Below are 15,817 nucleotides of genomic sequence, written 5' to 3'. Positions count from 1 at the left end.
ACTACAGTGCCAGCATCACACGTGGTCCACACTGCTCCACTTCTAGCCCAGCTCTCTACTGACGAAACTGGGAGGCCAACAGAGGATGGCCCAACTGCTTGGGCCTTGCAAACATGCAGGGGACCTGGAAGAAGATCCTGGTTCCTGGCTTGGGCTTGGCCCAACCCTGGCCATTGCAGCCAGTCAGGGAATGAACTGGAGGATAGAAGATAATCTCTCTCTCTCCCAACATCCTCTATTGCTGCAATTCTGCCTTTTAAATAATGTTTAAAAACAAATGAATAAATGAAATGCTTTACCTTAGTACAGAGCTAAAGAAAAGCAGAAGACAACAAACCTCATGAGGACGGACACATGTTTTACCCTGGTCACGGTTTGGTGTATCCCTGGCACCTGCTAAGGGCCAGCTACACTGTAAGTGCTCTGTGGGTCCATTTGACTGTGGATGAACAGCAGCAAGCTCTGGGCATTCCCACGGATCCGGGAAGCAGCTCACAACTGAGTGTTTCTCACTATTTACAAGTGTTACAATCTCTCTCTCTCTCTCTCTCTCTCTCTCTCTCTCTCTCTCTCTCTCTCCCTTCCCCCCGCCCCCACAATCAACCTAAGATTCTGAATCTCTCTATCTAGGGAAGGGAGCCTTGCAATTTGTGTTTTTGCAAATCCCCTCAAGTGCTGCCACTCCACTGCAGTCCCCTCACAGCCGCAGGTCCCTTCAGAGTCCCTAGGAAGCGCAGGCCCCACCCAAGAACACAGTCTATCCTGGTTTGCAGGCGAGGGTGCCTGCTATCCTCTGATTGAAGGTATTACAAATGTAGAGTGCTATTAAAATCACAAAAACCCTTTGAATCAAGGCCCATCCTAACAATCCATCCACTTTTTGTAATTACAGTTTTTCCTTCACTGAGGCTTCAGAACTGCCCTGGAAAAAAGCATCAGCTCATCAGGCAGAGAAACACTCAATTCCAGCACCTCCCTTACATGGATCCATGCCCAGCTTGCTGCTTCTAAACGTCTTGCGCTGGGACCTCATCCCTCTGCAATCTACAAGGTGCCAGGATCCTCCCCGCTGCCCAATTGAGCATGGAAGCCTGCAGCCTCTTCCCCGGACGGGACGCTGGAGGTGGTGCTCATTTCCCCAGCGGCATTCAACACTGCATCTTTGGGACCCAGAGTGGATTCAGAATTCTTTGTGCTGTCAAATACATTAAGAAATGCTTGTCCCCAAGGGGGCATGATTGTGCATAGCAGAAACTGAATTTTAGCCATTTGCTTCCTATCAGTTTCCCCAAGACTCAGGCAGAGCAGGGAGAAAACGGCTGGGTTTTTGAACCAACCTTTTGAGTGAAGGTAACAGACTCCAAAAGTCTTACACAAGAGAATGGCCAGGCCTGGAAACATTCCGAAGCCTTTTTATAGTCACCCAGAAATGACAAAGGAAATGATTTACTCCAGGAAGGTTTGCAGATTGCTGCCGCTAAGGGGTCCAAGAAAGTGTTTATCTTATGTCTTCCTCCTTTCCCTGCTCCTGCCAGTAACCAAGTGACAACAGTTATTGCTACTCATCCATTTTTTTCCTCATCATGTGATCTTCTTACAAAAGGCAAAGACAATTGTTCAGATTGTTGTTTCCATAAAAAGGCACATGATAGTTACATGAGACTCCTTACAGCTGTTAAATGCTTCCAGCCAGCCCTATCCAGGGTTTTGAAAATTATATCCATGCTTTTAATGGAATATCAATTCTTTGAGACACAGAAAAAAAAAAGAATTACAAGGGAACTGGCAACTTAAATGTTGATTTGCAATACAAGTAAGGCTCTAAGAACTTTCGAGGGGGCAGTTAAATGACCCCTAAAAGGCCTGCATCCTATCTGTCAGGATGCTTGGGTCCAAGTCCCAATTCTACTTTCAGTTCCAGAATCTTACTAATGCACACCCTACAAGGCAGATTCACATAGTTGGGTGCCTTGCACCCTCATGAGACCCTTATGGGAGTCCAAGCTCCTAGCTTTGCCCTGGCCCAGGACTGGCTGATGCTGGCACTGGGAAACTGAACCAAGCAGGTGAATAATCTCTCTGTGTCTCTGCATTTCTCTGTCTTTGCAATAAACAAACAAAAAAAATTTTTTTAAGGAATAAATGAAATTTCCTATTCAGGGTGTGTTTGATCATAACTTCACAATTATTTCAAAATCACACTGCCTGGTGTCCAAAGTATCTCCTTTCTGTTTGCCTTAATAATGAATTGCTTTTGTGCTGCTGTGAATATAGGACCGCAGATCCCTTTCTCATAGGCAGGCTTCATTTCCTTTGGATATATTCCCAGAAATGGGATAGCTTGGACCTACAGCAGCTCAATTTTCAGTTCTTTTAGCACTCTCCATACTGACTTCCAAAGTACTTGTGCTAACCTACACTCCCACCAACAGTGAAGGAGGGTTCATTTCTACCCACATCCACACCAGCAGGTATTGTTAGTAGAGTACTGAATTTAGGCCAGTCTCACTGGAGTTAGTTGGAACATCAATGTTGTCATCATCTGTATCACCCTAATAGCTAGGGAGTCTAAGCGTTTTTTTATGTCTACTAGCCATCTGAATTTGCTCTTTTGAAAAATGTCTGTTCATTTCCTTAGCCCATTTCTTCACAGGGTTGTGTTTTGTTGCCATTGAGCGTCTGAAGCTCTTTGCAAACCCTGGATACTAGTCCCCTGTTGGTTGTGCAGTGTGCATATTTTCTCCCATTCAGCTGGTTGCTTTCTCACTTTGTTAATTATCTCCTTTGCTGAGAAGCTTCTCAGCTTGATGTAGTCCCATTTGTTTATTTTGACTGCCTGTGCTTTTGATGACTTTCCTAAGAAGTCTTTCCCAATTCCTATATCTTGTAGAAGGCTTCCTATGTTTTTCTCTAATCACTTCATGGTTTCTGGTTGCAGATTTAGGTCCTTGATCCATTAGCAAAGACATAGAAACAACCCAGATGTCCATCAAAAGAGGAATGGATAAAGAAAATGTGGTACATCTACTCCATGAACTACTACTCAGCCAATCAAAAGAATAAAATTCTACCATTTGCAACCAAATGGTCCCAACTAGAGACCATTATGCTAACTGAAATAAGTCAATACCGAAAGGACAAATATTATATACTTTCTCTGATATGAGGCAACCTTCATGCAAAATACAATTCAACAGCCCTTTCAATATTGTTTTTGCTACATCTCAGGGGGAGTTGATATTTTTGTTTTATTCTCATTCACTCAAAAAAGTTTTTTTTTTAATTAATTTCCTCACTGACTCACAGGTCACACAGTAGCCTCATTTACTTCAAGAAGACTTTTGATTGTCTTTTTCATTTCTTCAGCAACACATTGGTCATTCAGTAGCATGTTATTTAATTTCATGCTGTTAACTTTCTATTTTTTCCTCATGTTGTTGATTTTGTCGGATTTTCATTGAAGAGAATGTATAGTAACTGTGCAATAGGGACTATCATATTCAGATGTGAAGATATAATGCAGTATGCATCTCTACTTCCAAATCAAAGATGGACTCCCAGTGAAACTGTTAAATATATCTTGACAATAAGATGTTATACCCTCTGCCATTGGCCCTCCCTACAAAGTCAGGATACATTTAAATAGCAGACTGATGGACTTATGACTGGTTATGAAGGACTATGCTATTGTAATAGTATTGGGGATATCTGGGATGGGTGGGAACTTGAGGAGGGTGGAAGGGAACTCCCAGAGGCTCTGGAACTGCATCATAAAATTTAAAATAAACAGGTTTAATATTAAAAAAAAATAATGAATTGCTCTGCAGGTATTTTAGAAAGTAGGAAAAAAATGTGTCTAGAGCAGAACCAGGCACCTTTAAGATATTCAAAACATATTTTTTAATAGTTAAAAATATTTTTTAAAAATCAGTTGAGGGCCCGGCGCGGTGGCGCAAGTGGTTAAGGTCCTCGCCTTGCACGCCCGGGATCCCATATGGGCGCCGGTTCTAATCCCGGCAGCCCCGCTTCCCGTCCAGCTCCCTGCCTGTGGCCCAGGAAAGCAGTCAAGGACAGCCCAAAGCTTTGGGACCCTGCACCCGCGTGGGAGACCCGGAAGAGGCTCCTGGCTTCGGATCGGCATAGTATCGGCCCGTTGCGGCTCACTTGGGGAGTGAACCATCGGATGGAAGATCTTCCTCTCTCTCCTCTCTGTATATCCGCCTTTCCAATAAAAAAATAATAATAAAAATAAATCTTTAAAAAAAAAAATCGGTTGAGGTCCCATATCTTACCCAACCCCATTTGGTTGGGAAGAATATAACGAAACAACACTGAAACAAAACCTCTGAGGGACAGTGTTTCTGTCATTCTGGAGTGAAGGGAGGAAAGCATAAACCAGCTCTCCAAGTGAGGGTGATCAGCAGCCTTTTTATTTGCAACTCAACATGTAACCGTTTGGATGCACACAACTGTCTCTGTGACATGCAACCCTTCAGAGGCCAAGCACATGAGCCGGCATGCCAGTGTTCTCGATGGCAGCTTTTGGAGCTCAGCCACATGCTGGCTCTATCCTGGCCCTCAGAAAAGCTGTACACATGGGGAGGACTTTGCTGTCAATGCTCTCTGTCCACTTAGCCCTTTCAGACATTTCACATTGGCCATTCGCTCCTCCCTTGCTTGCTTCTGTACATTTTTTGCAGAAAGGGAATAGCAGCTCCAGACTTGTCTGAATACTTGGGGCTTCTTGGTCAGCCTGCAATTCACTGGAATGTTGGCAGATGCAGATGGGTTTGCCAAAGAGGAATGTCTCTGGCTGTGTCCAACAGGTAAGTGCACTGACCAGTTGCTTCAGGCTCACTAGGAGCCTGGAAAGGACCCAAAGGTGCTTTCTTTAGGTTCTGAAATGCTCATTAGGATAGCTACAGGTCCCTCTTGGGAGATTTACTGAGAAGCATTGTTCTTTAGCCAGTCACACTTGCGTATTGGGCAAAGGAGTCCTGAACTCATCTTGCTCTCTCAGCTATAGGAGATTGGGGAGGGCTTGAGGGTAGGAGAAGGCTACCCTTCAAAGCCGGTCCTTGACTGAGTAAGGAATAGAGGTGAAGGGCATTCCAGATGAACAGCACATGCCCTGGCTGGATGCATGAAAGGGAACAGCTGAGTGTGACTGATGTGTCAGGGGTGGAGATGAAAATGCCAAAGCAGGCTGGTGACAATCACACAGGCTGGGTGACTTACCAAGAACAGAAATCCATCACAGCTCTGGAGACTGGCAAGCCCAAAGTGAAGGCATGGCAGATCTGTGTCTGGTGAAAATCAACTCCTTGGTTCACAGACGGTAACTTCTCACCATCTGTCCACAGGAACAGTTCTTGGTCTCTACCTGGGTACTCCTCCCATTTCCCAATCACCTCCCAAAGGCCTCATCTCCAAATCCATCACCTTGGGAGTTACAATCTCCACGTCTGAATTTGGGGTGCACAGCATATGGCATACATTATACATCTAACTAAGCTACTTAGACTGCAGCAAATGATCCCTCATCTGTCCACAACAGCTTCTTCCAGTCACTGTCCCTACTCTCCCCACCACACCCACCATTTGTCTCCCCACCGGAGGCTCCTAAGCATCCACAGTAAGGGATGAACCCTTCCCTTATTGAGAGGGTGAACATATTAATCTTCCAAATCTCAGCACTTGGAGAGTGTAAAGAGGAACAATTAGGATTGGACAATCAACTGCCTGTCTTAAGCAAATCAGAATTTTTGGTCATCCTTTCTTTTGATGAGGGGGCAGGGGAAGCTTTTTCTATGTGACAAGGGTTAACTCGGGTCACTTAATTCCCACAGTAACTTCAGTCAGCTGGTATCATTGTTCCCTCCTGACAGTGAGCCGCAAAAGTGGAACTGTCATCTTTGGCATTCCTTTTCCAGCTCCAGAACTTTCTTTCCATGCTCATTTTGGAAGACCATAGATATGTTGATGCTTACACAGTTCAGACAGGCTAGGTGTAGCCCTCCTGGCTGTAGCCAGCTACCAGGAATTGCTTCCTGGATTCTTCACCAAATTCAAGGCTCTGGTGAGATTCTATCTCTACTCCAGGCCTGTAGTTCTTTAAGCTGGCTCTAATCTGATTTGCATTTGGCATACAATCTTGAGATCTTATCCTCTCCTTGCCCCTCCCACTCTAGAGCCCTACACCTCACTGCTTTTGTCACCATTGCCTGAGCACCCCCTGCCCCTTCCCTCAACCTCCTATTCTCCTTTCCCTTTATTCCTATCCTACTCCATCTTTATTCCTCACCATCACTCTCCAAACCTTTCATTGTACATTTCATTCATGTAAGCAGTGTGCCAGAAAATGCTTAGCAGCTGCTTTGTGCAGAAATAATATATCCACCCACGTATATGTTCATTGCAACTTCACTAGTCTACAAGATGTGTCATAACCAACTTACAAATAAGAAAATACCCAGTACCCCACACTGTTAATTCAGGGTCCAGTGTTTGTAGAATGCTCTTGCTCATGTTTGCCAACCTCATCTGTCCCCAACACAGAGTGGCAATTCAGCCAGGAGTTGACATGTAGCCTTGCTTCTTAATCCACTATTTCCCCAACAGACTTGGCAGTCAACTGAACACACGTAAAACTTGGGTGAAATCACTTCTCCCCTTTGCTCAGACTCTGCAAACTGTAACTCTGCAGCTTGGGCATTGCATTGGCCAAGCTGTGGATACCCTTCTAAATGCCCCCACGACACGGGGAAAACAAGCCTGAATACCCTCAATAGCAGATAAGTAAATGCAGCACAGAGGTCAGGAAGTGTTGGGGGTTTTGAGTAGTTACTTAGCACTAAACTGTAACAGATTCAGCAGTTAAATTTATCTAGTTATTAAAAATAGAGGTTATTTCCCCATCAGCTCACAAATTACTCCAAGTTCAACCATCATGTCTGGGAAGTGGGAGACTACCAACCCCACTCCCTCCCTTACCAATGGACAGAGCAGAAAGGACCTGGAGAGCCCAGAATGAAGTCAAGTTAAGGCAAAGCGTCCCTACGTAACCACAGTACAGCTAAGTTAACATGGTCAACTTTTGGGGAAACCAGTATCACGACTAATTTGTGTGACACCTAACAGGCTCGCAATGAATTACTGACAGTATTTCTCAAGTAACAAAAAAAAGCAAAGCAGCCTCCTGACCCTGCTGGAGCCTGGGTCTGCTGAACCGTTTACACATGCGCACTTGCTTAAGAGATGGAAAGTAGGGTCCAGCGCAATAGCCTAGTGGATAAAGTCCTGTATGTGCTGTGATCCCATATGGGTGCCGGTTTTAAGCCCAGCAGGCTTGCTTCCCATCCAGCTCTCTGCTTGTGGCCTGGGAAAGCAATCAAGGACAGTCCAAGCCTTGGGACCCTACCCCTACATGAGACCTGGAAGAGGCTCCAGGCTCCTGGCTTCGGATCGGCTCAGTTTCAGCTGTTGCAGTCACTTGGGGGATGGATCAACAAAGATCTTCATCTCCATCTCCCCTCCTCTCTGACTTTCCAATAAAAATTAAAAAAAGAAAACCTTAAAAAAAAGATGGATAATAAAATGGGCAGGCAGAAAAAATGAGAAACAAACCCAGCAGTTCTCTCCCCCTTGCCTTGCAGGGAGATGCAAACCCACCAAAGAAACCCATCCCAAGAACTTCCACGTATGCTGACCTGAATTCATCTTTACCATTACTCTCCCTGCCACAAGAAGCCATCCGCAGACATTACCTCACACTCTAAGCCTCACGTACAACCCCCGGGCCAGCATAAGGGATCCTCGACTTACCTATCGGTGGTGAAATCGCTGCCCAAGCAACACAGCAGCTTAATGCTCTGTAAACAAGTCCCAGTGTCAACACCAGCACAGACCTGGAACTGAGCCTTGCTGGCTGCTACTGGAACCACGCGAAAGCGCAAACGGACCTCCCTTCTAGCCTGATCCAAAGGAGAAACACCTGGCTTAAAAGGGGCCCACTGCCACACAGGCAGTGTTAGTTAAGGCCCTCCATGGGATCTATATTGGAAAGCCTGGGTCTGAGTGCTGGCTTGACTTCTTATTCTAGTTTCCTGTCCATGTGTCCCCTGGGAAGGAACAGTTAAAGCCTCAAGTAGTTGAATGCCTGACATTAATAATGGAGACCCAGACTGACCTTGGCCTGGTCCAGCCTCTACTGTTAATGAGTATTTTGGCTTTTTGGCCACTGGAGCCATAAGGCAAAACATAAGGAACAAGCCATCCCAAAGGCTCTAAGAATATAACTGCATAGTGGCTTCTGGTATGAAGAGGACTCTCCTTTTCGGGAGATGTGAATGATGATAAGCATTAATGACAAGCAATTTCCTTTAGCTTTGGAGAATACTGAGTGAGTGAGGGACAAGGGCAGTGTCCTGAAATCCATCAAACTAAGGGACAGCCTTAATGCAAGCTGGGCTCCCATCCCCTCTCTGCCCTTCCTATAACATGCCAGTGGCACTTCAACCTTTGCCAGCACATGCAGAATCTCCTCCCCGGCTTGGCTTCAAAGTTGTCTTTTAACTTCGAAATGACCCAGGACACTGTAGCTCCCTCCATTTGAATCCCAAGGCCTACAGCCCTTATCTCAGCTGCTTACATCTGGCTTCCTGATACATGAGGGTACTTCAAAAAGTTTGTGGAAAATGAAATTCAAAATTTATTCTGGTGTAAAAATCTTGAAATTGCACATAAAGAGGCTTCAAAAATGCATGGAAAACATTAAGAACAAGCTGTGACTTTCTTTTAAAACTTTCTTGCACCAAAATTTACTCTCTTCATGAAGTTTTTGACTTATCCGACTATTCATTACTACCAATTACTACCTACCTCTCTTTCGTTTGCACAGAAACTCAAGTAATCTTGAAAATGCTCAAGTCCTCACTAGATGGATTTTTACACCAAAATAATGAAGCACAGGAAGGAAATCTACTTGGAGCTCACCCTCATTTGAGGCCACTGCCTCTGCAGACTCACGGCCCAGTAACAAACATGATCAGATGACAGCAGGTCCAGCATGGGACAACATCTACTTCCCAGACCTGTCAATATGCTCATCACTTGGGACAGTCCTCCAGCAACACAGGCCAACCACAGTAACCACCATAAGTTTAACTAGCACTATCAACGTTATAGGTCATCCTAAACATGGAGACACATGGCCCAAGTCCTTCAGTGTGGCCGGCTCACAAGTCAAGAAATAACCGCAGGCACACATCCTGATGCCACCATCATCTCAGGTCACAGCAAGGGCCTGCAGACGATCCCCCTAAGACATGAAGCACAAGCTCCTATTAGGAGTGCAGGGAATCCTTCCTGCTGTCAACTGATATGGAACTTGGAAGTGATCTTGACAAATGACACTGGAGACACGGTTTTGGTATGGCACCCAGGAGTATGAAAGGAGCCCACCAGGGGAGCGTATGTGGTCCCCTCCCTGTCACTCATGTGTCAGAGCCCTAGATTGAGCCCCGGGCTCTGAGCTTCAGCCTGGCCCAGCCTTGGCTGTCAGGGGTCATTGGGAGAACTGAACCAATGAATAGAAAAACTCCTTCCAACTTTCTCTCTGCCAGAAAGAAAGAACGAAAGAACGAAAGAAAGAAATAAAGAAAGAGAGAGAGAGAGAGAGAGAAAGAAAGAAAGAAAGAAAGAAAGAAAGAAAGAAAGAAAGAAAGAAAGAAAGAAAGAAAGAAAGAGGAAGGAAGGAAGGGAGGGAGGGAGAGAGTAAAGGGGGCAGGGAGAAGTCAGCTGGTTTGATTCTTGGCAGAACAATCCCGTGCTTTTCATCATCTGGACTAGCTCAGCAGCTATCAAACTTGACCTGGGCACAGACCACAAGGTCAAGGAGTTTATCTACTAGACAAACCAGGTTTCTGACCACTGCATCCTTAAATGAAATGGTGCCACTGAGGGAAGAGGGTGGGGAGGCAGGGGCAAAGAACCCTGCAAATTGGCATCCAATCAGATAAAACATTAGAATAATCGTATTTCTTGCTTCTCTTACTCATTCACCCACCTGCCTGGTAGTATCAGAAATTAAGAACTTCAATGAAATTTTTGAAATGCATTTTAACCATGTTGGTCTAACGCTAGCTCACAGGTATTTTCTGGGGTACAAACACAAACCTCCATTCTGCACCCACATACAGCACTGCTCTCCCGCCTTTGGCAAGGTGTGCAGCGATTACTGCAATGTCTGTGCCCTGGCAAAGCCACTGCCCCCTTCACCTCTTCCCGGTGCCACGCTGGGACCTTCTCGCCAGGACACTTGCTAACTTGCCCTCCAGGTGTTTTTACCTTTAGCACAGTCTGTTCTGACATGAGATTTAATAAGCTCAATAATAACTAGCCGGATGTCGCTTCAGACATTCCAAAGACTAATTAGCCCAGGATTGCTTGTTGCCAGACAGTGTACTTGTTCTGCATTTTGGGGTGGCTATGGTTGGGTCCCCCAGGGGCTTTTCCTTTTCTCCACCAAAGAAAATAGCAGATTTGAACCAACCATGACACTGCGGCTAATATGGTTTAACTCAAGTAATTTGGTAACTACAACGACAAAAATCCCTTAAAAAAAGAGCTTCTGTGCAACTAGAAAAGAAAGACACCAAAACACTGAAACATAATTTATGTACATTTATGGCTTTATACAATTGTAGCAAAGATTGTTCTTGTGTCTGTAAGTACATCAGCATCATCAGGCACTTCTCAGAGTATCGGGAACAGGAACATGGAATCTGCACTGTGACTGCACTCAGGCAGTGAAATGCGAGCGGGCACGACTTTATCCTCACGGGACTCCCGGGGCCAGGCTGCACCCCACCTGAGGGGGCCAACTGCCATGCCAGGCTGCTAACTTTGCATGAACCACCAAATTACTACTTGCAAATTAAAGCCACAAGAAAAAAAAAAAACTTCTCATTTCAAAATCAGGTATAAATTAAGATCTTTTAAAGAACTGAACATAAGAATTTCAAGCTTCTGGGGGGAAGTGGGGGCTAAAGAGAGGGAAGCATGTTGGTAACGTACATCCAGTTGAACAAGCTCAAATCGCATACTTTTGGAAAACTGCTTCCAATTTAAGTGTCATCATCCTCTTCTTGGGATGTTCCATTGACTGACGGCTCACTGGGATATGCTTGCCAATTAGTTTAGACTGTCAGTTTGTCAAAACAGAACTTTCCAAGTAATGTATCTACTACCTAAATATATTCCATACATCTATATTACGGAAACAATACATCTTTATATTTAAAATATCTGAATAGCTCTATAATACAATATACTTTTAATAACAGTACAAACCAGAGGAAATAAATCAAACAAGGCTGCATAGGTAATACCATTTGCACGTTCCACAAAGCAATCATGTACAATACCTAGTATACTAATTACTCCAGAAAGTCAGTATTCTTACAAAGAGCTAGCAGAGGCCACATAATGCTCGCTTTCACAACAGCCTTTCCCTGGACTTGACTGTACCCCAGGGAGCGACCAGGATTCCCATTAGGATCTCAACACCAAGAAAAATTGGGGCTTGGAGGGTGTTCACTCAGGAGGAAGAAGAGTCTTTCTAAAATGTCCCTGTATAAAGCAGTCTTATTTTGCCAGTGACTTTAGCTACTGCCTCTTCCATGGCAAGCGGGGGCTTGGGGGCTTGGAGGCTGGTAATGATGGTAATGTAATAGGACGAAGGAAAAGGGGAACAGTGGTGAGAACATGAGTACTTGGGCACCTGCAAGTTCTACTACACACACGCACGCATGCATGGCACTGCTTGGAGGAATTAAGGTTTCTAAAACCAGTCGATTTAAAGTGGTAGCTATTTAATAAGTTTTCTAAAGGCTAAAAGTTACAGAGGGAAGCTTACGAGAGCTGGCCTACTGCTGGGAATCTATCGGGAACACTTGTTCCCCTGTAAGACATGCAGGCCAGAGATACAATTAACACACAAGACAAAAATGTGTGGGGTGGGCTAAGTACATGGAAACTAGCGGCTTCCCAAGAAGGCAGGGACAACTGCTCTGCACCTGTTCCTTGTATTGTGATCACATCGGGTATTCCACATGACTTGAAACTATTGATGGACTGAATGGGGTACAAAACCAATTAACTTGGTCTGTCAGTTAACTGCAAAGTATTAAAACATAATGATCAGAATTGCCATTTAGGTTGCTAACGGCTGGAGAAAAGTCTCTAATTCTAACAGAAGCTAAGCTTTTTCAAACATATTCAAACATATAAGCTTGCAGATGGTTTGTTGATTTCTAAATGAAGCACCTCCATGTTCAAACAAGCTGAATTCCACTTAGTAGCCATCTGCATTTACTAAAACAAAGGCAGCCGACAAAAGCACTCAAGTTCCATTTTATGACTGCTCCCTCTTCAACTGAAATTTCTGTAGCATGATAAGTCCTCTGCTGGACAAGAGGCAAAGAGGGATGAAAAGTTAGTATGGACATGATTCCTCAAGATATGGCTGGAAGAAAAAAACCAACCTCCATCTACTCCAAAAGAGCTGAGAATTACAAAGAAGAAAGTGCACTGCAGCTCAACTCCACAGTATTCAGCTCATCATGCTCCCTAACCTGACAAGGGAGCGTTGTTTCAAATCCACATCTCCCTTTCTGATCTAGAAACATTATGAGGCCTCCCAGGAATGACAGTAGCAATGCAAGACACAGGCATCTATCCAAAGACTCAACACTACGTGGTGCACATGATTCACAGAGTAGTCATAGAAGCATGTGAAATTCCTTTAAAATACACAGATAAAAACGTATTAAGTTTTCATATATACGAAACGCCAAGTGTCCATAAACTATACATCACTTTCCTGCCCAGGTAGGATCAGAAATGTTGAGTATGCAAGTACTAATTACAATGATTTAAGGTCAGTCTGAAACGTCACCAAGTAGCATCCCAAAGTGTACAAACCAGTTAAAACACGTATAAAATTAGTACTAATCCAGTTAGAAATACAAAATGAAAACGATGAATGTTACCCCAAATACCTGTGATTCCACAAATTTACAAGCAGACAATGTAACAAAGTAGACTCTAGTTTTAAGAAAACATTACAATTCAGTATCTATTCCAAAAATGATCTCAAGTCCCAACGATAACATCAAAAGTCATTTTTCAAGAAATTAGAACCATTCAAATGTTTGTACAAATTTTCAAATAACAAAATAAACAAACAAAATAGAAAAAGACCTGTACAAAGCTGGCATTTAATCTCCCCTCCCCACCAAAAAAAAAAAAAATTGACAAGTCCATTATTCAGCAGATTGAAAAACAGGCTACTTGGTTCTCATGTGAATCCTGCGGCTTCATGACCAAGTCCAAAGGTCCAAAGCTGTTCCGTGGAGGTGCAGAAGAGATCTAGGCTCTTTGTGATTCGTCAGTTTGGCGGAACACAGGTAGTACAAACCAAAGCTTAACTTATCAGGACATGAGACCATCACAGTATTACAAAAAAGAGTATAAACTTTCCTTGGACCAAATGGATATTAAAAAAAAAAAACACATACACACACATACAAATACAATTCTGTATCTACTGCTTATATACAAAACTTGAAAGCACACTGGGATATGAAAGTCTTCTCTGCAATTATATGGTGTAGTGAGTTTGGCACTTCATTGTAATGAAATTTCCAATGGCACAGTCCTTATCTACAGCAGCACATAACCTGCAAACAGTGGGCAAACATCCTGTACAGGAAAAGTGTCTTCGCTGCCAAGTCTGACGAAAGGAAAAAAAGAAGGATTTTCTTTCCTTTTTTTTTTTTTTTTTTTTTTTTTTTTACCAAATCAAGAAAACTAAAAGGAAGGGTGAAGGACATCTTTGGACTGCTTCTCTCAGTTCCTGCTGTCAGATAATTTGAAGTACTTTTAAGTGTAGCCTAGGAAAAAACACACACACAGTGAAAATACAGCCGAATTAAAATCAATTCAACTTAATGTATTAGAGTGACAGACATCCTTAGAAAAGGGTGGGGCAAGGGCGGGGGGGGTGGATAAACTGGAGCTTTCTCAAACAGCTTTAAAAATCATTCAGTAGAATTTCACTTCAATAAAAACTCCCCGCATTTCATTTGTATCAAATGTATTCAATTTATTGAAGAGCTCCTTAAAAGATGCAGCTAACGAACTGTCAGAAGGGAATGTTGAAAGGGCTTTCAGGAAGCTTCCTTATGTTTAAACTCAAAAGAAAAATTGACGAGCTGCATGTGAGGGTGGAGAGCGATGACAAAAGGCACCTCCCTGAAAGGGGCAGTCAGTTGACATCAAACAGGAACTAACCAGGAAGACACGTGCCAAGTGACTGCGCCCCTCTCTTTTAAGTGCTGCTTTTCAAAAAAGGCCATTTTGAGCATGGGATGGACTTACCTGCTCACGCCTAGCCTGACACCCAGCTGTGTGTCGTCGTCTTGACACTGTGTGGGAAGCTTTGGTTGGGCAACACGTTGTCAAAGTTAAAATCCAACGTGTCTCCATCCATGAGGTCATTCCGAATGATGGACTCCATGTCACAGTCCAAGCGCTCGATGAACATGCCATCCAAGTCACTGGGGAGCTTCTCCTGGTGGAGAACGCCCATCCTGCCGTAGCCGTTGCAGCTGCTCACTGATGAGTAGCTGCCCAGGGCGTTCATCTGCATGGGGTGGGGCAGAGGCACTTGTAGAGGTGTCTTCACTTGGGTCAAGCGGTTCAGACCAGAGGTGTGAGGCATGGTGTTCACCGCGTGTGGCAGAGCACGCCCGTTAACTGCAGACGATTGCTGAGTGTGTCCAGGGTGGGAATGGGAGCTGGGATTCATCATTTTGTTATGAGATGCCTGGTTGCCATAGGCTGGCATGACCGAATTAGGGCCCATCATCACATTCTGGCCCAGGACCCGGCTGCTGGACTGGGCCACTCCAGGATCAACTGGTGACATAATGTCATTATGGGGAGGAGAATCAGAAGTAAGTAACTCCTTCAAGAGTCCTGGTGCACAGTTGTACTGATTCAAGCCTCCATAACTTGACTTGTTGTCCTGGAGGGTTTGCATAGGCATCTGGGGCAACGGGCTCATGCTGGATTGGCCATATGTGTATTTTTGGTAGTTTGGGCTGGGTGAATTCAGACTGGTGTTTTGAGGCGCAAACGAGTAGCATGGCGTCTGCTGCATCATGCTGCCAGGTGACGACTGAGTAGAAACAGTTAATGATGTTGGTGATGAGAGAAGATTAAGATTATCCAAAAGGTTTTCCATGTTTTCGGGGTTGCTTATTTCAGACAGGCTGGGCAGGGTAGATGCCATCTTGGCAGCGGATGGTGGGTACACCATAGAATGCACATCACCATCTCCGAGATCATCTTGCTCGGTCATAATTGGGGACAGCCTCCCACTAATGGTACTAGCATTTGAGCTAGTTCGAGGGCGAAATGTACTCCAGTTATCAAAGTCATCATTGCTGTGAGAGCCAGGGCTTGCAGGCCACTTGGAGAACTGAGATCCAGGGCTGTCCCCAGCACCTTCCTGCCCAGACTGGAGAGACGCTTTTTTCTTGGCAGCTCGGCCTCGGCTCTTGGCAAATTTACTGTTGTTGTCCATGGATGCAGCTCTCCTCCTGGGGGATTTTCCACTCTTGCCACCCTCTGGATTGAGCATCCACCAAGAACTTTTTCCAGTGCCTTCATTCTGCACACGAATGAACTTGCTGTGTAGGGATAGATTATGACGAATTGAATTCTGCAAAACAAAACAGGGTGTCAGAAC

General features: G+C 44.4%; 1 protein-coding gene across 1 annotated transcript in view; it reads right to left on the bottom strand.

Moving 5' to 3' along the window:
* Positions 1-10,668: 10,668 nt before the first annotated feature.
* Positions 10,669-15,817, bottom strand: part of FOXO1 (forkhead box O1) — a 96,990-nt gene continuing 91,841 nt past the window's right edge. Inside the window, exons 2-3 of the mRNA XM_040991478.1 lie at positions 14,443-15,790; positions 10,669-13,955 (exon numbers count right to left, since the gene is read on the bottom strand). Coding sequence (XP_040847412.1) covers positions 14,453-15,790 — 1,338 coding nt within the window. The 3' untranslated portion in view covers positions 10,669-13,955; positions 14,443-14,452. The remainder of the gene's footprint in view (positions 13,956-14,442; positions 15,791-15,817) is intronic.

Source organism: Ochotona curzoniae, unplaced genomic scaffold (assembly GCF_017591425.1).
Source record: "Ochotona curzoniae isolate NIBS_2020 unplaced genomic scaffold, NIBS_Ocur_1.0 contig_64, whole genome shotgun sequence".
In the NCBI taxonomy this organism is placed as follows: Eukaryota; Metazoa; Chordata; class Mammalia; order Lagomorpha; family Ochotonidae; genus Ochotona; species Ochotona curzoniae.
Note: the sequence above shows the minus strand (reverse complement) of the source record. Positions and strands in the feature narration are given on the sequence as shown.